The sequence below is a fragment of the Pelophylax lessonae genome (assembly GCF_965119305.1).
Source record: "Pelophylax lessonae genome assembly, chromosome: 5".
In the NCBI taxonomy this organism is placed as follows: Eukaryota; Metazoa; Chordata; class Amphibia; order Anura; family Ranidae; genus Pelophylax; species Pelophylax lessonae.
In genome coordinates this window covers 13,237,115-13,261,027 of record NC_138772.1, presented here as the reverse complement: position 1 = coordinate 13,261,027, position 23,913 = coordinate 13,237,115, and the positions used below count along the sequence as shown (strand labels likewise).

General features: G+C 45.4%; 1 protein-coding gene across 1 annotated transcript in view; it reads left to right on the top strand.

The window, feature by feature from the left end:
- Positions 1-23,913, top strand: part of RHPN1 (rhophilin Rho GTPase binding protein 1) — a 150,421-nt gene that overhangs the window by 11,434 nt on the left and 115,074 nt on the right. Inside the window, exon 2 of the mRNA XM_082259091.1 lies at positions 5,103-5,196. Within this exon, the coding sequence (XP_082115217.1) occupies positions 5,128-5,196 (69 nt within the window). The 5' untranslated portion in view covers positions 5,103-5,127. The remainder of the gene's footprint in view (positions 1-5,102; positions 5,197-23,913) is intronic.

Genomic DNA, 23,913 nt, shown 5'->3' with positions numbered 1-23,913 from the left:
ATAGCGAAGATCCTGCAATCATCCACCACTGTCTTCTGTGGTCGTTCAGGCCTTTTTATATTGAGCTCACCAGTGCGTCGTTCTTTTCTTAGTATGTACCCAACTGTTGATTTGGCCACTCCTAATGTTGCTTCTATCTCTCTGATGAATTGGTTTAGTTTTTGAAGCCTTACAATGGCCTGTTTCACTTGCGTGGACAGTTCATAGTAGTTGAGGTTGAATAAAGACGATAAAGAAAAGAAGAAAGATCCGCGCTTAGGATAAACTATCTATAAAATAGTGCGTAAAATTTCTATAAATAAAACACTAATGGCTGCTGCCCACTCCAAAAGATGCACCCCCAATGGGGGAGCGTCAGGTGTAAATGTCAAAAAGGGGAGTGATTGGCGCTGCCAGGAAAGTAGGTTAATGGGAAATCTGGGTTAGGCTCCTATAGTTCAAGACCAAGTTCAACACATGCAAATGCACATAGAATGTATGTGGGAATGAGAACTATATAAGTAATAGGATATAAAAACACAATGGGTGTGTAATATGTGTGTAAAATTAACGCTATGTGCTGATACCAAATCAATAAATAAATAAATGTGTTCAATACCTAACGGGCTTATTGAGACTCAACATAAATATGCAAATATATGTAAATGTAGGTATAAAAATATAAAAGCATATAAAGATAGTATTAATAAATTATGGTGATATAGAGAGTTATTGTGCAAAGGTGCTAAAAAATAAATATAGTGCACTAATCAAACTAAATAAGGTGCATTCCGAATAGTCATAACCATCTATTCAATAAAGTGCAACTCGGATAAGGGTTATATCACTATATCACCATAATTTATTAATACTATCTTTATATGCTTTTATATTTTTATACCTACATTTACATATATTTGCATATTTATGTTGAGTCTCAATAAGCCCGTTAGGTATTGAACACATTTATTTATTTATTGATTTGGTATCAGCACATAGCGTTACTTTTACACACATATTACACACCCATTGTGTTTTTATATCCTATTACTTATATAGTTCTCATTCCCACATACATTCTATGTGCATTTGCATGTGTTGAACTTGGTCTTGAACTATAGGAGCCTAACCCGAATAAAGACGATAGTCCATCCAGTTCAACCTGTGTTCCTTTGAACCCATGATGTAGGTTCACAGCAATAGTTTCCAAATGCAAATACCACACTTAAGCCTCGTACACACGCAACGATTATCGGCCGACCGATCGTCCGTCTTTTGTCCAGAGTTGTGTTTTGTTGGTTGGAATGTGCCTAGACTGCACACAAATTTTCTCGCCCAACAAAATTCTACTTCAGAAGTGATGTCATGTGTTGGGTTGCTTTCTTTGTGTTCTTTCTTAACTGAGCATGCCCAGTCTTGCTCATCAGATTTTTCCCTGTCGAAATCTGTACTGACTGCACGAAAATCGGCCGTGTTTTGACGGAGGACAAAAATTTTATAGCCGGCACACCAGATTTTTTTCGGCTGAATAGTCTGAGTCGGTTGTCGGAAGTATCATACTAATGCCTCGTACACACGCAACGATTGTTGGCCGTGAATTTTCGGCCAACGTCCGATCGGCCGATTATCGGCTTGTTAGTATGATGATTCCGACAACCGACTGCGACTTTCGGCCAAACAAAATCTGGTGTGCAGGCTATAAAATTTTTGTTGGCCGTCAACAGAACGGCCGGTTTTCCATCAGTCAGTACAGATTTCGGCAGACAAAAATCAGATGAGCAAGACTGGGCATGCTCAGAGATGAAAAAACACACGGAAAGTAAACCAGCAAATGACATCACTTCTGAAGTTGGTTGTTGTTGGCCGAGAAAATTAGTGTGCAGTCTAGAGCACATTTCAACCAACACAACAACACTGGACAAAAGACGGCCGATCGGTCAGCCAACAATCGATGCGTGTGTACGAGGCTTTAGAATCAATGCCAGACCTTTTACCTGCTTAATTGATGAAGAAATAAAGGAGTAGCCCACACCTGGCCATGAAACAGCTTTTGGTTCAATTGTCCAATTACTTTTGGTCCCTTAAAAAAAAAAAAAGGGGGGGGGGGTCGATTCTTAAGAGTTGTAATTCCTAAACCCTTCCTCCGATTTGGATGTACATACCCTCAAATTAAACCTGAGAGTGTGCACTTTCAGCCCATATCCATTATATAACCATAGCTTAAATATGTTTTGGTAAATACCTGTAAAAAAAAAAAAAAACTAAAATTGTGCCTGTGTCAAAATCTATATGGACTTAACTGTACTTCAAATTATAGCCCTGCAGACCAATAAGCAGCTCAAAAGGAATTCCATGCAATAGGACTGAGCTTGTTTGGCAATAACCCTCTAAGGAAGTGATGGCGAACCTTGGCACCCCAGATGTTTTGGAACTACATTTCCCATGATGCTCAACTACACTGCAGAGTGCATGAGCATCATGGTAAATGTAGTTCCAAAACATCTGGAGGGCCAAGGTTTGCCATCACTGCTCTAAGGGGTTAACTACTGCAAAAGAGAGGCCGACACAGAAGCTTCCCAGACCAGAGCTCTACAAAGTTCACCTGGTGCTTATTGAAACTCAGCTCTGCTGATGTAGATCCATCTCATGCCACCCGCTGCATCACCGAACCCAAAAAAAAAGAAAACCCTCCGGCCTCGTTGAGCGCTTCCTGCGGCTGTGGACTGCCTGCTCCTCCATCTGACATTTCTTTAATAGCTAAGGGGGGAGTCACCTGATGTCAGAGGATGACCCCGCCTCCTTGTAACGTCACCGACTGGGGCATGCTGGGTCGATAACCTCACAACTGGTGTGGTCACCATCAACATGCACCCAAAGCAACCCCCCCCCCTTCATGTTGATGGCATGGCCTGGTATTGTTCAGAAGGGGGGGGGGGCGCTTGCTCATCCTCCCCCCCCCCCCCCTTTCCTGATGGGCTGCATGCTCGGATAAGGGTCTGGTATGGATTTTGGGGTTTTTTTTTTTTTTTCAGAATTTTTTTTATTGCTGCCATTGTTTTGTTTACATTTCAGCTGTCAGTGACTCATTGGTGGTTAAGGACGTGGCGGCCGGCTTCCCAGCCTGCTGCTTAACAACCAGCTATTATTGAAGGAAGAGTCAGAATGCTCTAACACATAAAGTTTTACATCACTATATATGAATACTTGCAAAAAATAAATATAGTACAAATTGATATATGTGTAAAATACAGACAGTGTATACTTCCCATAAACCTCATAGAAAAAAATGAAATGAAGAAAGTGTCAGAATGCACACATAAGGTGCTTCATCACGACTGTATGGATCTGTGCAAAAAAATATATATAAATATAATATATATAAAGTGAAAAATGCTATATGTGCAAAATACAATGAACTCCCCATACACATCAAAAGAAGAATGTTGAAAAAGTGCAAAGTCCTTGAAATAGTGATCAAATCAAGAATAAAGTCTGTATCCAAAAAAAAGAGCGATCCGCGTTCAGAAAGTAGAAGGATGTCACCATAAGCTCTTACCAGAAATCCATGGACTCTACTGCGGATAGCAAAGAGTCAAACATGCAGGAGGCTGTAAGGCCTCAGTGGTAGAACATCATTAAAGAAAACCAGCTATTCTTCACACAGAATTCAAATCGGTTAAAAAAAATGATCGACCGCTTTGAATCGTTCTACAAATTTGGAACTCATTAGAAAATTAATAAACTAAACTAAATTTAACAAATTCCCGAAACCACACTAAACTAATTCCAAAACAAAAGTAGTAACATAGCGAATATGTACAACGCTAAGCAAATTTTTCCGTTCAGCACATGTCCAGTGTATATATACCGATCATAGAGGAGGGTGTATATATACCGAACATAGAGGGGGGGTGTATATATACCGATCATAGAGGGGGGTGTATATATACCGAACATAGAGGGGGGGTGTATATATACCGAACATAGAGGGGGGGTGTATATATACCGATCATAGAGGGGGGTGTATATATACCGAACATAGAGGGGGGGTGTATATATACCGATCATAGAGGGGGGGGGTGTATATATACCGATCATAGAGGGGGGGTGTATATATACCGAACATAGAGGGGGGGGTGTATATATACCGATCATAGAGGGGGGGTGTATATATACCGAACATAGAGGGGGGGGTGTATATATACCGATCATAGAGGGGGGGGTGTATATATACCGATCATAGAGGGGGGGTGTATATATACCGATCATAGAGGGGGGGTGTATATATACCGAACATGGAGGGGGGGGTGTATATATACCGAACATAGAGGGGGGGTGTATATATACCGAACATAGAGGGGGGGTGTATATATACCGATCATAGAGGGGGGGTGTATATATACCGAACATAGAGGGGGGGGGTGTATATATACCGAACATAGAGAGGGGGTGTATATATACCGAACATAGAGGGGGGGTGTATATATACCGATCATAGAGGGGGGGTGTATATATACCGATCCTAGAGGGGGGTGTATATATACCGATCATAGAGGGGGGGGTGTATATATACCGATCATAGAGGGGGTGTATATATACCGATCATAGGGGGGGGTGTATATATACCGATCATAGGGGGGGTGTATATATACCGCTCATAGGGGGGGTGTAGATATACCGATCATAGGGGGGGTGTAGATATACCGATCATAGGGGGGGTGTATATATACCGATAATAGAGGGGGGTGTATATATACCGAACATAGAGGGGGGGTGTATATATACCGATCATGGAGGGGGGTGTATATATACCGATCATGGAGGGGGGTGTATATATACCGATCATGGAGGGGGGTGTATATATACCGATCATAGGGGGGGGTGTATATATACCGATCATAGGGGGGGGTGTATATATACCGATCATAGAGGGCAGTGTATATATACTGATCATAGAGGGGGTGTATATACCGAACCTAGAGAGGTGTATACATGTGTAGGGGGACAGAGAAGGCGGTGCACATGTGTAGGGGGACAGGGAAGGCGGTGCACATGTGTAGGGGGATGGGGGGCAGTAGACATGCGGTGTCACTGACAGTTGTTGTCTCTTTCCGTCTCTCCAGGTCTCCTGCAAGGACGTGGACAGTGATGGAGTCGGTTCCAGCGGACGAGGAACCTTTCCTGTCACAGCGGGGGGCGGAGGGGAGCGTCCGCAAGGTGAGAACTCTCTTATGTCTGTCCACTTTTGATCCCTATGCTTGCCCCCCCCCCTCTCTATCTGCGGGAGATGCTGTACACCCTACATGCCTTATTCCTGCTTTCTCCATCCCTGGATTCACATTAGAACTTCAGGCAAAACTTTGTTTTAATTTTGGATAGAGTAAGGGAGGGTTTGATGACCCCTAGTCAGATTTTTTTTTTTTATTTTTACCATCTGTGTCCAATTGGGCGGAGATTTCCCTTCACTTCCTGTCTCTTAACCAAAACAGGAAGTGAGAGGAAATCACCCCCCCTCCAAAGTGAGGGAATCCTGGGGTGTCACCAGAACTGGTGTCCCCATTGGAACATTTTCCCTCTATCCCTGTACTGGTGACAACCTAAAATTTTGGTATATTCTTTCGGTTATAAAGGTAAACAGGACAAATAGAGAGGGTGAATCTCCCTAAAGAGGAACACAGACAGCAATAAAATCCTGATGGGTTCTGATCCCTCGCCCTGGTAAAAGTCCAGTAATGGCGGCCCCATATTTTCCCCCTGTGACCATATACTGTAAGAAATGACTTCATACCCAGGATGGGCCCTGGGGGGGGGGGGGGGGTAGACGGATGATGGGCCCTGGTGAGGGGGGGGTAGACGGATGATGGGCCCTGGGAGGAGATGGATGATGGGCCCATAGATCTATTTTTGGTAGAATTGAGACAAATCAAATTACTTTATCCCAGAGAGAAGTTTGCCCATTAGGTTTCAATTCACTGATAAATATATTTATATAATGGGTGGAGTCTACGGAGAAACAGACAACATGCTGCCAGATCAATTTAATTCAGCAAAAATGTTCCCAGAAGATTATATGTGCATTTAACATAATTTATGCACTTTATTTACCTGTAAAATCCTCCCTTGTATAGACATCCAGAAAGCCCCCCGATACTGCTGCTGGGTGCCGCCATCTTGGATGTAAGCAGACTCAGAACTGTTACTCTTTTGCAGCAGTCTCAAAACCGTGGCCCTTTGCTTGCTGCTATCTGGCCCTTGGGGCACAGTTCTTCCCACTGACTCTAATGATGGGGGCATTATTCCTCCCACTGACACCGATGATGGGGCACTATTCCTCCCACTGACACCAATGATGGGGCACTATTCCTCCCACTGACACCGATGATGGGGCATTATTCCTCCCACTGACACCAATGATGGGGCACTATTCCTCCCACTGACGCCAATAATAGGGCACTATTTCTCTAAATAACACCAGTGATGGGGCACTATTCCTCCCACTGACACCAGTGATGGGGCACTATTCCTCCCACTGACACCAATGATGGGGCACTATTCCTCCCACTGACGCCAATAATAGGGCACTATTTCTCTAAATAACACCAGTGATGGGGCACTATTCCTCCCACTGACACCAATGATGGGGCACTATTCCTCCCACTGGCACCAGTGATGGGGCACTATTCCTCCCACTGGCACCAATGATGGGGCACTATTCCTCCCACTGGCACCAATGATGGGGCACTATTCCTCCCACTGGCACCAATGATGGGGCACTATTCCTCCCACTGGCACCAATGATGGGACACTATTCCTCCCACTGGCACCAATGATGGGGCACTATTCCTCCCACTGGCACCAATGATGAGGCACTATTCCTCCCACTGGCACCAATGATGGGGCACTATTCCTCCCACTGGCACCAATGATGGGGCACTGTTCCTCCCACTGGCACCAATGATGGGACACTTTTCCTCCCACTGACACCAATGATGGGGCACTATTCCTCCCACTGACACCAATGATGGGGCACTATTCCTCCCACTGACACCGATGATGGGATACTATTCCTTCCACTGACACCAATGATGAGGCACTATTCCTCCCACTGACACCAATGATGAGGCATTGTTGCTGATGCTAGGATATTTTCTACTCTGACTGGTCCCAGTCCGGCCCCCCTGAAGTCTGATGGACAGTAAACTGGCCCTTTGCTTAGAAAGTCTGGAGACCCCTGATCTATTGTATTCCTCTTCTGTCTTCCCCCTAGCTCCTGCATAAAGATTAGGGGAGGGGTGGTACCAGCATCCCTTGAGACCCCATTAAACGGTACACCACCATACATAGCCCTGTAATGAGTATCCATAATTATGCTTGCAGTGACAGTTGTTCATTGGTCAGCACAACAATGTGATTGTGCTGACCAATAAGAAGCACTTCTTTCTTCTTGGATACTCTACAGAAAGAGGAAGCCTCACGTGTGTTTCTTATTGGTCAGCACGATGAAAAGATGAATTATAAAAATATATATATATATATATATATATATATATATATATATATATATATATATATATATATATATAATCATAAAGTTGGAGTGCAGGGGAAGGAAAAGCGATCTTTCTTCTTCCTCCGATACTTTGTATCCAGCAGCGCGTGCTCCAGGACTGCCCGCAGACGTCTTCTCTCTAATTGGATCCGATGCTATTAAAGGATTAGGCAGTTCTTCTGTTGGGTAAAGGGATTGGCTGGCTGGGATTTGCTATATATACGTCCTGCAGGTGCTGCAGAAATCCCGTCCAGGTGGAGGTTCTGGTGGCAATTTGATTAGTCGCAGCCGGTGCTGAGATCTTTCGAAGGCTAAGATTACACTTGCACTTGGGGAGGGATATAAAATAAGGGGATGAAGCTGTATTTTTACTGCCCCCACATCCATCGCTTCTATAGTTGCAAAGGCAGCCTGTGGGGATTGTATACCTGCCATGGTTCCAAAGCTTTGCTTTATTGTGCGGCAAAAATCATCCCCCCCTTCTGGTGTTCCATTACCACTCACCGAATGCGACCCATTGAAGTGAGTGGGGCCACTCCACAATGGTCAATTGTTGCATCATGGTGGTGCGAGCTTTTAGATCGCAAATCAGGCAGCGAAAGTGTGGCATAATGCCTCCCAACTGTCTGTGAAACCCCTCTTGAAAAGTGATCTGCTGTGGATTGCTCTTCAGAGGGCAATGCTAATGTATACAAGCCATAAGAGTCTGTTCTTAAAGGGTAACTCTGCTTTTTGTTGAGAAAAAAACATTCCCCTCTGGGTGATCTCTGTACATTGCAGGGATTTTAACAAACTTTGTTGCAGATTCCTACCTTTTGTTATTCTGAAGAAATCATTGTTTGTTCCTCTGTGCTGAGTGGGTCAAATGGGAGTGGTTTCATAATTATCTATCAGCTGTGGCAGCTGCAGGGCTCTAATGAGGAAATCTGCTGGGTCTGCATCCCTTTAGACGTGTTCCTATTGGGAGTATCTCACCAAAAACGACATTTTTGTTGCAGGGGATGCCAAAAATCTGACTTGTATCTTATCGCAGACTTCTGGGAAAATTGGTGAGCCAATCACACAAGCAGGAAATTATGTTTCTGGGGGTGTGGTCAGTATACATTCTGTGTACAGAGTGCCTCCAGGCGGCCATATTGCATTTTCAGAACATTACAACAGCTGCAAATTGAAAATGAAAGTCAATAACATTCCATGACAATATGATTTGTGTCGCAGTTTTATACGCTATATTGTTTTTTTTTTTTATTTGCTGATTTTTTTTTTTTTTCCCCAGGAAAGTGGAGTTACCCTTTAAAGAGGAACTCTAGCCTCCCAGCAATATACATATATTTTTTTTGTGGGTACTTTAGTTATTCCTGTATGTGTGCATAAAAACAAAATACACACCTTTTAGTCCATGGAGTCCAGCATTGTCCTCTTTCCAGCCCAAACTGGTCCTTGTTTTTCTCCTGAGCCAATATCTTTGATGTTCCGCAGATGTGCTGACAAGCCACAGATCGATAGGATCTAAAAGACTTGTAGCATGTAAGAAGCAGGGAGATCCTTGCACTGCAGTTCCTCAGGTACAAGCTTCCTCTCCAGCAAGGAGAACAGTGAACCGGAGCAGTGGATCTGATTAGTGGGGTAAACCATAACGCTGGAGGAAGCACAGATCCACAGAATGGATGAATTGGTAGCAGAAAGATACTTGCACGGCAGTTCCTCATGTACAGCTTCCTTTCCAGCAAGAATAATTGTGATCAGGAACAGTGACCTGATGATTAGTGTGGTAAACCCTAAAGGTGGAGGAAGCACAGATCCACAGAATGCATATAGCCGAAGCAGGGAGTTTCTTGCACTGCAAATCCTTGGGTACAGCTTCCCCTCCAGCAAGGAGAACCATGATCTGATGACTGGTTGGGTAATGGTAGATGTTAGCTCAATTCTCGTCAGGAGGCAATCACAGTCCTTCAGTCGCTAACCCCCCCTAGATAGTGAATTTCCCCTCTTCCGGCCGGGAGTTATGACGACACATAGCACTCAAACTTGGCGCAGTCACAACTGATTTTATTGCAAGTTTCGCTCATATTTAAGGCACGTTTTGAGTGGGAAAGACTGCTCCAAACTGGTTACAATTCATCAGTCAAATTGACAATAGAACATGTCTCACACAAACAGTACATGAAAGGCTTTTGTTTTCTCTATGCATCTGTGTCAATACGAGGTATCTTGTATCTGAATCTGTGTTTTGTGGCAGAGTCGCCCCGTCTGTATTCAGTTGTCATGTGTTGATGCAAGCAATTGTCAAATGTGTTTAGGTGGTGTCAGTAATTTCCATGCGCAGACTTAACCCTGTCAAGTGTCCAAATGAATGAATGAAAAGGTGTTTAACATGTCGTCTAAATGCAAAATATCCAACTGTCTGGTGTCCAGGCTCGTTACTATGTAAATGCAAGGGCCCACATTTCATCATAGAATGGGCATAAACTGAAATATATATATGAAATATAATAAGGCATGTTAATACAATCTTTCAGTAGAGGTGGAGAAAGCATAGGTCAATGGATTAGATGAAGCAGGGATATCGTTGCACTGAAGTTCCTCGGGTACAGCTCCCTCTCCAGCAAGGATAACCGTAATCAGGAACAGTGATCTGATGATTGATGGGTGTAAATAGTAAAGGTGGAGGAAGCCCAGATCCACAGAATGGATGTAGCAAAAGCCGGGAGGTACTTGCATTGCAAGTCCTCAGGTACAGCTTCCTCTCTAGCAAGGAGAACAGTGATCTGATGACTGGTCCGGTAATAGTAGAGGTGGAGAAAGCATAGGTCCATGGATTAGATGAAGCAGGGATATTGTTGCAGTGCAGTTCCTCAGGTACAGCTTCCTCTCCAACAAGGAGAACAGTTAGCAGGAACAGTGACCTGATAAATAGTGGGGTAAACCCTAAAGGTGGAAGAAGCACAGATCCACAGAATGCATATAGCCGAAGCAGGGAGTTTCTTGCACTGCAAATCCTTGGGTACAGCTTCCCCTCCAGCAAGGAGAACCATGATCTGATGACTGGTTGGGTAAAGGTAGAGGTGGAGAAAGCCTAGGTCAATGGATTAGATGAAGCAGGGATATCGTTGCACTGCAGTTCCTCAGGTACAGCTCCCTCTCCAGCAAGGATAACCGTAATCGGGAACAGTGATCTGATGACTGATGGGTGTAAAGGTGGAGGAAGCCCAGATCCACAGAATGGATGTAGCAGAAGCCGGGAGGTACTTGCATTGCAAGTCCTCAGGTACAGCTTCCTCTCTAGCAAGGAGAACAGTGATCTGATGACTGGTCCGGTAATAGTAGAGGTGGAGAAAGCACAGGTCCATGGATTAGATGAAGCAGAGATATTGTTGCACTGCAGTTCCTCAGGTACAGCTTCCTCTCCAGCAAGGAGAACAGTTAGCAGGAACAGTGACCTGATGATTAGTGGGGTAAACCCTAAAGGTGGAGGAAGCCCAGATCCACAGAATGAATTCAACTGTAACAGGTATATCCTTGCACTGCAGGTCCTCAGGTACAGCTTCCTCTCCAGGGATGAGAACTGTTAGAAGGAACAGTGATCTGATGATTAGTGAGGTAAACAGTAAAGGTGGAGGAATCACAGATCCACAGAATGGATGAAATGGTAGCAGGAAGATACTTGCACTGCAGTTCCTTGGGTGCAGCTTTCTCTCCAGCGAGGAGAACAGTGAGCAGGAACACTGATCTGATAAATAGTGGGGTAAACCGTAAAGGTGGAGGAAGCCCCGATCCACAGAATAGATGAAATGGAAGCAGGAAGATACTTGCACTGCAGGTCCTTAGGTACAGCTTCCTCTCCAGCAAGGAGAATGCTGAGCAGGAACAGTGATCTGATGATTGATGAGGTAAATAGTAAAGGTGGAGGAAGCACAGATCCACAGAATGGATGAAGTAGAAGCATCTTGTACTGCAGGTCTTCAGTACAGCTATTTATGCTAATGGGCTTATTCACAATGGTGGTTGAGGGGCGGTAACCACATAGTTGCGCCATGCTTTTACTGCCCCCCCCCACTGCCAAATGTGGAGTCTTGCAAAAAGTACTGAAGGCACAATTTTTAAAAATGCGCCACACCAAACTGAAGGCACCATTCATTTTGGTGGCAACAAATATACATCTTTGCTAGATGCATGAGGGGGCCATTAAGAGCTCTATACCTGCAGAAGGCAGCGCGTTTCTGTGCAATGCCAGAAAATGTGCGCACTCATGCATGTTCCCGCACCGCAAGTCGCGTGGACCAGCCCTCAATGACCAGTAATATGCTTTGAGCCTTACTGCAGAAGGTGGCGTAGTGATTTCACAAAGATGCACTGTTTATTTCACAGCAAGAACCTCTAATATAGAGCGTGCACCATATGGAGACTTTTAGGGGTGTAGTTTTAAAAAATTGACCGCGTTATTAGCCCTGTGAAACTGCCTGTACCTTTCTTTTGTTTAAATGGGAGTATTGGGCTATTTTCTCTCCAGGTCTAATGTTCTTCTTAGATTGAATCAAGAAAATACAGAATTATGGCCACTAGATGGAGCTGATGATGATAGGAAATATGTATTATGATCATTATCAGTCGGTGTAAGGGCCCTTTAGCTATATTGATGTGAGTGTTTTCCCTCGATGGTTTAGTATGCAGAGCTCCTGTCTGTGCAGTTTCCAGCATTGTGTTGGTCGTGTTGTTTTTCCTGGCGCTGCGCCCGCTGTTTTTACTCTGAAATGTTGATTTCCAGGCTGGGATGGAGGACTGGCTGCTCGCTGATCTGTTTTTCAACACCTAAACCAGCAAAGTGTTGGGAGGACGGGGTTCAGCGAGTTCCAGGCCTCCCTCCGATTCCACTCCGGCTCTTTGTCTGTCATAGGATTGTTTTTGCTTTTTTTATGGTTATTTTTGCTTTTGCTTTGAAGTTTTTCCATCACAATTGTGTACGGCCAGCATAATCACTGGGGACATGTTTCCACCCAGGAAACTGAATATTTATCATCTGCTGGAAATCGATATCGAGGAGAGCAGGGCGCAGCGGAGGGGGGTGCGGGGGGGGGGGGGGTGGTGTATTGGAGGACCGTGTATGGTATCTGTAGGGTATTTTTCTGGACCGGACCTATTTCTGACACTTGTTGTTTACAAGTTAAAATCACTTTTTTTGCTAGAAAAATTACTTGGAACCCCCAAACATTATTTATATATATTTATTATATATATATATATATATATATATATATATATATATATATATATATATATATATATATATATATATATATATACGGTGTCCTAAAATATATTGCAAGCAACCATCTCCATTTCATTCTCTAGGGTCTCTGCTAAAAAAAAAAAATAATATATTTTTTAGCAGAGACCCTAGAGAATAAAATGGAGATGGTTGCTTGCAATATATTTTATCACACCGTATTTGCGCAGTGGTCTTCCAAACGCAATTTGTTTTGGAAAAAATTCACTTTTTTTAATTAAAAAAATAAGAAAACAGTAAAGTTAGCCCAATTTTTTTTGTATAAGGTTACTCTGAGTAAATAGATACCTAACATGTCATTCTTCAAAATTGCGCTCGCTCGTGGATTGGCAACAAACCTTGGTACTTAAAAATTCCCATAGGCGACATTTTAAAAATTTCTACAGGTTACCAGTTTAAAGCGACAGAGGAGGTCTAGGGCTCAAATTATTGCTCTCACTCTAACGATCGCGGCGATACCTCACATGTGTGGTTTGAACACCGTGTGTACTGTATACTCAAAAACACTGTTTACATGTGTGGGTGGGATTTGCGTATGCGTTCGCTTCTGCGAACAAGCTAACGGGGACTGGGCCGTTTAATTTTTTTTTTTCCTATTTATTTATTTTATCTATTTTTATTTTTACAGTTTTTTTAAAAACTTTTTGATCATTTTTATTCCTATTACAAGAAATGTAAACATCCCTTGTAATAATAGAAATAAGCATTAGAGGACCTCTTTAATGTGAGATCTTGGGTCAAAAAGACCTCCCATCTCACATTTACACTAAAAAGAAAAAAAAGAATGCGTCATTTTGTTTTCATGATGGGGAAAAAAAATTGGCTCTTTTAAATCCGTTGCTAGGAGACGACGTTTGACGCCGCTAAGGTCCGCTCAGGTCCTCCCAAGACTATAGAGTGGAGTGGGGGCCATCTTGTGGAGATGTCTCTGTCGGACATCCGCTGCCCCATAGGGGTGCATGGAGCATCCGATCAGGTCCGCCTGAGAAACTGACAGGCAGATCGAATCTGATCGCCGTGTGAAAGTGGCCTAACAGTGTAAATTTGCTGTCCCCTCAAAATAACTCAGCACACAGACATTAATGTTTAAACCGCTGGCGACAAAAGTGAAAATTTCCAAATTGGGTCCAATTAGCCATTTTCCCTCCCCGGTGTCATGTGACTCGTTAGTGTTACAAGGTCTCTGGGGAGCAGGTGTGTTAAATTTGGTGTTATCGCTCTCACTTTCTCATACTGGTCACTGGAAGTTCAATATGGCACCTCATGGCAAAGAACTCTCTGAGGATCTGAAAAAAAGAATTGCTCTACATAAAGATGGCCTAGGCTATAAGAAGATTGCCAAGACCCTGAAACTGAGCTGCAGCACGGTGGCCAAGACAATACGGGACAGGTTCTACTCAGAACAGGCCTCGCCATGGCCGACCAAAGAAGTTGAGTGCACATGCTCAGCGTCATATCCAGCGGTTGTCTTTGGGAAATAGATGTATGAATGATAAGGGACTATATCGTAGAGTTTGCTAAGGACAACAGCATCATTAGTAGTAACCAGCACGGGTTTACAAATGGGCGTTCTTGTCAAACCAATCTCTTAACATTCTACGAGGAGGTGAGCTGTGAGCTAGATAGGGGCAGACCAGTGGATGTGGTGTACTTGGATTTCGCTAAGGCGTTCGATACAGTTCCCCATAAGCGCTTAATTTATAAAATAAGGTCTGCAGGTATCGACAGCAGGGTTTGCTCTTGGATACGGAACTGGCTAAAAGGGCGTGTCCAAAGGGTGGTAATAAACAGCGCATACTCAGACTGGTCTGAGGTGGTAAGCGGGGTCCCCCAAGGCTCAGTCCTAGGATCAACCTTGTTCAATTTATTCATAAACAGCATTGAGGACTGGATCAGTAGTTTAATATCAGTTTTTGCAGATGACACAAAATTAGGCAGGGCAATAACAGCACAGCATGAAGCAGATATCCTACAGAATGACCTGGACAAAATAACGGAGTGGGCAACGACTTGGCAAATGAGGTTTAACGTGGAGAAGTGTAAGGTTTTGCACTTGGGGACTAGAAACATAAAAACACAATACACGTTAGGAGGGGAACCCCTGGAAGAATCAAAAATGGAGAAGGATCTGGGAGTATTGGTGGATGATAGACTAGGCAACAGCATGCAATGTCAAGCGGCAGCTGCCAAAGCCAGCAGAATATTAGCATGCATAAAAAAAGGGATGTATTCCAGAGATAAGACTATAATCCTTCCACTTTATAAAACTCTGGTCCGACCGCATCTGGAGTATTCTGTCCAGTTCTGGTCACCAGTCCTCAGAAGGGATGTGTTGGAGCTGGAGAGGGTCCAGAGAAGGGCAACTAAACTAATTAGGGGATTGGAGGACCTTGATTATGAGGAGCGTCTGCAATCGCTTGATTTATTCTCCCTGGAGAAGAGACGCCTGAGGGGGGACATGATAGCAATTTTTAAATATCTCAATGGGGATCTAGGCTTAGAAGAAAAGCTGTTCAGTCGCAGGGATTGCATGAGGACTCGGGGGCATACAATGCGATTAGAGGAGAAGCGTTTTAACCTCAGGCAACGTGGAGGGTTCTTTACTGTTAGGGCTACAAGATTGTGGAATTCTCTACCACAAGAGGTGGTTTCTGCAGGTAATATGGTGGCTTTCAAAAGACTTCTAGACGTACGTCTCAAGGATCAGAACATTCAGGGGTATGCGAGATGATTACAGCCACACACACCTACACAGGTTGAACTGGATGGACCATTGTCTTTATTCAACCTCACCTACTATGTAACTATGTAACTATGAATGCTGCCAGCATTGCTGCAGAAGATGAAGGGGTGGGGGGGTCAGCCTGTCAGTGCTCAGACCATACGCCGCACACTGCATCAAATTGGTCTGCATGGCTGTCGTCCCAGAAGGAAGCCTCTTCTAAAGATGATGCACAAAAATTTTGAGGAAAATAATGAATTTAATCTATTTTGGAATAAAGCTCTAACATCACAAAATGTGGAAAAAGTAAAGCACTGTGGATACTTTCTGGATGTATTTTGTGTGCCGGCTTCCAGCGTCTCACCCAGTCCTTCCGTGCGCCATTGTGTCACTTCCAGGATGGCGTGTGACGTCCCTTCCGGGCACTAAGCGGTAGTGCCCTAACATGCTTCATCATACTGATTTCCTCTAACGGCCCTATAGATTGTATTTGTAGATCTAACCAGCTCTGCTATTAGACACTATAGAGAAGTAATTGTTTAGATCAGAGTTCTCCTTTAGGCTCCATTCACACTTGTGCGGCGACTCATGCGACATTGGATCTCACCAACTGATATAAAATGATAGAAAATATCTTCTTCTGTATGGGGGAAAACCTTTGTCTCTAGGTGTGAATATCCCTAGTTCCAGTTTTTCCTGTGCCGTCCATAATTCCCGGCTATCTCCATAGTGACATGGGCTTGTCCCTTATCCGTGTGCTGTAGGCACTGGCCGTTATCAGTTGCTGATAGGTGATAGGTAGGTTGAGCTGAGTGATAATTGATCCAGGGTATTGATCATATGGGAGGACAGAGCTCATGTACACAGCTGGCCAGTTCTCACACGCACAACTTCTAAAACCTAACAGAGAAAAATCTCTTGTGATTGGCCAGAGCACAGCTATAGCGAAGCAGTAGAATCCTCCAAATACAAACGTGATCATCCCTGACCTAGTCTATCATCTAGCCTTGTATAGCACTCCCAATGGTGCCCGTCTGTGTACAGTATATATCAATTACTTCATTGGCAAAGGAAAATTTATCAAACTTTATTTTTGTCATTTTTTTTCTTAATGGAGTGGGAGAATTCCAAATAGTGAGCTGTACAGAGCACAGCAGGTGTACAGACCTGGGAACTAAGCACGGGAATTGTGGGATCCCCTCATAATGGGCACAGTAGGTGTACAGACCTGGGAACTCAGCACAGGGATGGTGATAAACTGCCATTCCACTCCCTGACAGCGAGGTGTGAGGTTGCTGGTTCCTTAGCTCGTGTGCTTCCAGAAGCCAGGGGCTAGAGTTGTTTCTCTGCCCCAGGAGGGATGCTGGATCCTGGGGAGGACCCCGGCGGGGGCCCCCTGGATAGGCCTGAGACTAGGCCTGAGACTATGGAAGACATGGAGCTCAGCCCAAGGAGGGGTGAATCCCTGCCTACCTTTAGACGGAGGACTGTTGAAAAGCTGAGGCGGATTGAGAAAGAGGAGGAGAAATTGGCAACTTTGAAAGTAGAATTTAAAAAGAAAAAGTTGTATTGTGCCAAACTGTACAGTAAGAAGAGACCGGCTCTGAGGCCTGAATTGAAGGACTTGGAGCAAGCTTTGAGGAAGCAGAAAGAGTTGGTGAGCTCTCTGAAGGAAAGCTGTGAAGCACTTCAGGAGAAATACAGGAATGAGGAACGTTTCAGCCGTATGAGGAGAGGAGCCGTTTCCAGCATGGAGAGTGACCCAGCCAGTGAGGAGATGCAGGTACCGACAGAGTCAGCAGAGAGTGAGAAAGTGGGCCTAGAGGATGAGCCCAGCTCTTCGACACCTCACACATCTGCTGAGCCCCCAATGACGGAGGCCTCTGTCTCCCTCCCTCTGCAGCAGCAATGTGGAACATCTGAGCAGGAGGTTGAGGGGGGTACTGGCATGTTGGAGTTCGTCGCTGAGCTGGAATCCCCTCTGGATGGAAGAAAGTTCCATTTTTCTGCAGATTCCCCAGATGAGGAGATGGATACCGTTCCTAGCCCTATGAAAGAGAAACCTGTGGAGAGAGGAAAATTTACCATTAAGCCTGCAACAACCAGGAGGAAGTTTGATCCCACCATCAGCCATGACACTGCAGAGGTAACACAGCAAGCAGGTACAGTGTGTGTGCAAAGTGGTGATGTGAACTTTAATGACAATGTGCTTGCTGAGGGTTGTAGTGCTATGGGCTGTCAGCCCACACCCATAGACAATGTGCAGAATGCAGTGCAACCTGATACACCTGCTGAAAAAATTCCACTTTTAAATGCAAGTGGTGAGAAAATTGGAAAAAACTGTGTTTCTGGTTGAAGAGTCTGCAGAGAGGAGCACCACGGACATTGCAGAGGCTTTGCCTGGACCAAATACAGTGGCTGTTCCTGAGCATGGTGGAGGAGATGCTGGGAGCAGTAGTACTATAACTTTTTTGGAGTCTGCAGTAGACAAGACTGTGATTGAACCCAGGAAAGCAGCTGAGTGCTCAGAGAAGGGGGTGGGTCTTGTCTCTGCTGCTCCAAAGACTGCAAGGGTTGATTCAGGCTCCTTGTCAGCAGGTGTGGTTGTGTCTAAAGACAATGCTGTAATTGCTGATGTTTCTGGGAGGAAAACCTATGCTGGTGCTGCTGAAGGGTTTGGGAGGGGGGTGCAAGCAGGGAAGGAGCATGGAAATGTTTTATCTTCCTCATTATTTAAAAGGAGGAATGTGGTACAGCTCAGATGGGAAGGCGAAGGTATTCCGCCATATAGGTGAGCTGTGGTTGATAAGATTCTGCAGATGGGGTTTAAACCTGCAGATATCTTTGCCCTGATCAGTCCGACCGGCTCCTATGAGTACGATTTGTCCTTTGTCCGTCCGGAGTCTTTGGACATATTTTGGGAGAGATATGAACATGTGTGTAGGAGCCTGCCGGACTGGAAAGGGCTCATCCCCAAAGTTGTGTCACGTCAGCCACTTATTAAAATGGTGACGATTCTTGTGCGCAATGAGTCCATACCGCAAGGGGATTTATCTGTATGGCTGAGGAGATATGGAGACATCCTGAGCCCCTTACACAAAATTATGGATGATCGAGGAATATGGACGGGGGGATGGTCTGTGCAGCTAAAACTAAGAGTCATTGATAATGTCATCCAGCATCTGCCATCCTCAGCTTTCCTGGGGAGGGACAGACTGACCATATTCTATCCAGGCCAGCCAAAGCTGTGCAATAAGTGTGGGGATAAAGGGCACTTTGCATCCTCCTGTCCAGTAATGAAATGCTCTCTGTGTCAGGATTTAGGGCATTTGGCAAAAGATTGCAATATTATAAGGTGCAACTTGTGCAATGCAGTTGGGCATCCTTATAGCCAGTGTCCTGAGGCAGTACACAACCAGCCTGAGCTCATGAGAGAGTTCTTCCGCCTGGACATGGAGGATGCTCAGAGCTCAGCAGCTAGGGTGCCTGCGATTCCCTCCGAGACTGTACCAATACCCAGTGTGTCAGTGTCTTCCCAGTCTGTGGTGCCCCAGTCTGTGCCAATGCCCAGTGTGTCAGTGTCTTCTCAGTCTGTGGTGCCCCAGTCTGTGCCGATTCCCAGTGTGTCAGTGTCTTCCCAGTGTGTATGTAAGGTATCGGTTACTAAGAATGTGTCCAATCCTTCTGTGTCTATGTCTTCCAAAATTGCAGAGGCGGCAAGAGGTGCTGAGGCAGGGGCATCAAGTACAGTGCCAGTCCCCTCCCCTAGACATTGCAGGGCTTCTATTAGGGACCATGGGGTGCAGAGGAGTGGGGAGAATGGTGAAGAGGCTGGCCTGGTGGTAGATCAGGTAAGGGAGAGTGGGGGTGAAGGGGAGGGTGAGAGTGGGGAAACTGTTATTTCCAATTTGTCCAAGGGGGATGTGGAATGGTTGGAGGAGAAAAGAAAGAAGGGCAAAAGAAGGAAAAAAAAGTGTTCAGCTACCCACAGTCCTGAGGTTTTGCCTTTGACAAATAAGTTTGGGGTCCTGTCAGATGATGATGATGAATGGGACTTGTTGAGTACAGAATCTTCCATGGATGATGAGTCCCAGGGTGCACTGAAGCGCACTGGTTCTCCAGGGGGAGAGAGTAGTCAGGCTAAGAAACGGCTGCCTCAATTATCTGTTAAAAGTGGCAACCAATAATGTTATCAGCTGAAAATCAGTCATAAAATATAATTTTTGATTAAAGGTTCCATGCATGGTGATGTTCCTTAGTCTGGCTCTCTCGTAGGGTTTATGCTGTGTGCAATTTGGTTTATTTGTTATGTTCTTGTTTTGTATAGTTATATTCAATTATTTTGTAAATATGTTATTTATTATGGTTTTATTGTATATAAGTTGATTGTTTGTAAGAATTTCCAATAAACAAAATTAACCCCTCATAATGGGCACAGCAGGTGTACAGACCTGGGAACTCAGCACAGGGATGATGGGAACCCCTCATAATGAGCAAAGCGGGTTTACAGACCCAGGAACTCAGCACAGGGATGGTAAGAACCCCTCATAATGGGCACAGCAGGTGTACAGGCCTGGAAACTGCCAATCCACTCCTTGACAGTGAGGTGTGAGGTTGCTGGTTCCTTAGCTCGGGTGCTTCCAGAAGCCAGGGGCTAGAGTTGCTTCTCTGCCCCAAGAGGGATGCTGGATCCTGGGGAGGACCCCGGCGGGGGCCCCCTGGATAGGCCTGAGACTAGGCCTCAGTCTATGGAAGACATTGAGCTTGGCCCAAGGAGAGATGAATCCATGTCTACCTTTTAGACAGAGGATTGTTGAAAAGCTTACACGGATTGAGAAAGAGGAGGAGAAATTGGCAGCTTTGAAAGCAGAATTTAAAAAGAAAAAGTTGTTTTGTGCCAAACTCTACATCAAGAAGAGACTGGCTCTGAGGCCTGAATTGAAGGACTTAGAGCAAGCTTTGAGGAAGCAGAAAGAGCTGGTGAGCTCTCTGAAGGAAAGCAGCAGAGCATTTAAGGAGAAATACAGGAATGAGGAACGTTTCAGCCGTATGAGGAGAGGAGCCGTTTCCAGCATGGAGAGTGACCCAGTCAGTGAAAAGATGCAGGTACCAACAGAGTCAGCAGAGAGTGAGCAAGTGGGCCCGGAGGATGAGCCCAGCTCTTCAACACCTCAGACATCTGCTGAGCCCCCAATGGCGGAGGCCTCTGTCTCCCTCCCTCTGCAGCAGAAATGTGGAACATCTGAGCAGGAGGTTGAGGGGGGTACTGGCATGCTGGAGTTCATCGCTGAGCTGGAATCCCCTTTTGGATGGAAGAAAGTTAAATTTCTCTGTGGATTCCTCAGATAAGGAGATGGATACCATTCTTTGCCCTGTGAAAGAGAGACCTGTGGAGAGAGGAAGATTCACCATAAAGTCTAAAACAACCAGGAGGAAGCTTGGTCCCACGATCAGCCATGACACAGCAGAGGTAACACAGTAAGCAGGTACAGTGTGTGTGCAAGGTAGTGATGTAAACTTTAATCATGACAATGTGCTTGCTGAGGGTTGTAGTCAGCCCAGGCCCATAGACAATGTGCAGCATGCAGTGCAACCTGATGCACCTGCTGGAAAAACTTTACTTTTAAATGCAATTGTTGGGAAAACTGAAAATAACAGAGCTTCTGGTTGAAGAGTGTGCAAAGAGGAGCACCACGGACATTGCAGAGGCTTTGCCTGGACTAGATAAAGCTGCTGTTTCTGAGAATGGTGGAGGAGATGCCGGGAGCAGTAGTGCTACAGCTGTTTGGGAGTCTGCAGTAGACCAGACTATGATTGAACCCAGGAAAGCAGCTCAGAGCAGGGGAAGAGGGTGGGTCTTGTCTCTGCTGCTCCAAAGACTGCAAAGGTTGTTTCATGCTCCTTATCAGCAGGTTTGGTTGTGTCTAAAGACAATGCTGTAATTACTGGTAGTGTGTCTGGGAGGAAAACCTATGCTGGTGCTGCTGCAGGACCTGGGAGGAGGGAGCAAGCAGGAAAGGAGCATGGAAATGTTTCATCTTCCTCACTATTTAAAGAGGAAGTAAACCCTCCTCTACAACTTGATAAGGCTTACCTATAGGTACTGTAAATATCTCCTAAACATGTACTGTTTAGGAGATATTTACCTTACATGTCGCCAGTGACGTCACTGGCGCATGCGCTCTGTAGGAACGGCCGATCGTGCCGTTCCTTCAGAGCCCCGTGCCGTGACTGTCGGCTCCCGCGCGCGTGCGCGGGAGTGACGTCACCGCGGCTCCGGCCAATCAGATGGCCGGATGCCGCGATCCCGGAAGACGGGCGACTAGACATGTCGCCCGTCATAGAGGTGAGTGAGCGGCACGGCGGGGGCTCGTTCTAACGTAAGTATTGCATAATGAGCTAATATGCGATGCATACTAGCTCATTATGTCTTTCTTTTGCAGGGTGTAAAAAAAAAAAAAAAAATCAAACGAGTTTACAACCTCTTTAAAAGGAGGAATGTTGTGCAGCTTTGATGGGAGGGTGAGGGTATTCCTCCATATAGGAGAGCAGTGGTGGATAGGATTTTGCTAGGGAAGCACGGAATTTCGGCCACCAAAATTTTCGCCCGAAAATGGGCCTATCCCATTTCGGCCGAAAATGGGTTAAAAATGCCGAAATAATGGCCACTGTGAGGAAGGAGGAGGGCGCAGCGCAGGTTTAAAAAGACGCGCCATTGGCCGGCAGCCCGCCTCTCAATGATGTCCCTACTACTGCGATCTGTGCATTAATGAACTAACAGACCGGGCGAGCGGCCGCTAATAGATCTAACTATTTGAGCTTCACTTCACTTCCCTGTCAGCGGCACGATGTCAATGAATGAACTGACACTCCGGGCGGGAGGCCGATTGGAGTGGCCGCTAATAACTATAACTATGTGAGCTTCACTTCCCTGTCATGCGGGTATCTCCTCTGACAGGGAAGTGAAGGCTTACATAGTTACAGCTATTAGCGGCCGCTCCCCCCTCCCTCCCACCCGGTGTGTCAGTTCATTCATTGACATCGTGCCGCTGACAGGGAAGTGAAGTGAAACTCGCATAGTTATATCTATTAGCGGCCGCCGCCCGCCCTCCCGCCCGGTGTGTCAGTTCATTAATGGACAGATCGTAGTAGTAGTGACATCACCGGGAGGCGGGCGGGACTCGTTGAGTATAGCGTCTTCTATGGATGATGAGTCCCAGGGTGCACTGAAGCGCACTGGTTCTCCAGGGAGAGAGGGTAGTCAGGCTGAAACGGCTGCCTCCGGTAAAAGTGGCAACCATTAATGTTGCCAGGTTAAAATCAGTGAGTGCTCGTCATATGGCCCTATTTGTATATCTGGCTGATCTACATCTGGCAAAGGAGTGGAAGCGTGGTCCCTCCTTTTGGTCTCTTGCGGCCGAGCCTTACAGCAGGGTTTCAGTCCTTTTTCCCGGTATGGTAACTAGCCGACGGGTAATTGAGGTAGAGATTGGGAGATGCATGATTTTGGATGTCTCTGTAAGGGGGCAGGACCTGCGCCTGATTAACATCTATGATCCCCAGACAAAATGGGACAGGAAATGCCTTTTTACAAAGATTAAGCCTTTTCATTTTACGGCTCATCAGGTTATCTTTGGAGGTGACTTCAACACCATTACTAGGTCTAAAGACAGGAGAGGTTTCAGAGATAAGCTGGGCCTTGACAGACTTTTCCTGAATGCAATGGTTAGGGAAGCAGGTCTGGTAGATGCACACATTAAGCGCTGCCCAGACAGCCCAGGGTTCACTTTTCAGCGAGGTAATAAGAGTAGGATAGATAGGTGTGTTTTTTTTTTTGTTTTTTTTTAAAGAGGGACTCTACTTTTTCGGCACCTGTGTGTCAGGCAGTGGAGTTTTCCGATCACTGTATTCTATCTGTGACTCTGAATGCCTCAAGCGTGCCACCTAGGGGGAGGGGTATCTGGAGATTGAATTCGGCCCTCCTGGATGATGAGGAAGTAAGACCATCCTTTTGAGGAATTTTTTCAGGCACAGGTAACTATCCTAGACTTGCAACAGTAAGTCAGAATGGTGGGAGCTGATAAAACAGCGGACTGTTAGGCTTTTCAAGGCCATAGGGAGAAAGAGACAGCAAGATAAGTATATCCCCTACCAGCGTTTGCGGAGGAAACTTGACCGCCTTGTTTCGAATGGAGGAGATTCTGGGGCGATCTCTGAGGTGAAGCTCCTCCTGAGGAGACATCAATATGACCGGCACGCCTCTTTGGTTCAGGAAAGGGACTATGGGAAGTACCATTTGCCTGACCCTAACCAGAACTGTAAACAGAGCGTAGCAGTTAAGATGGTCAGTGGCCTGAAGGACCGTACGGGCTCTCTGAC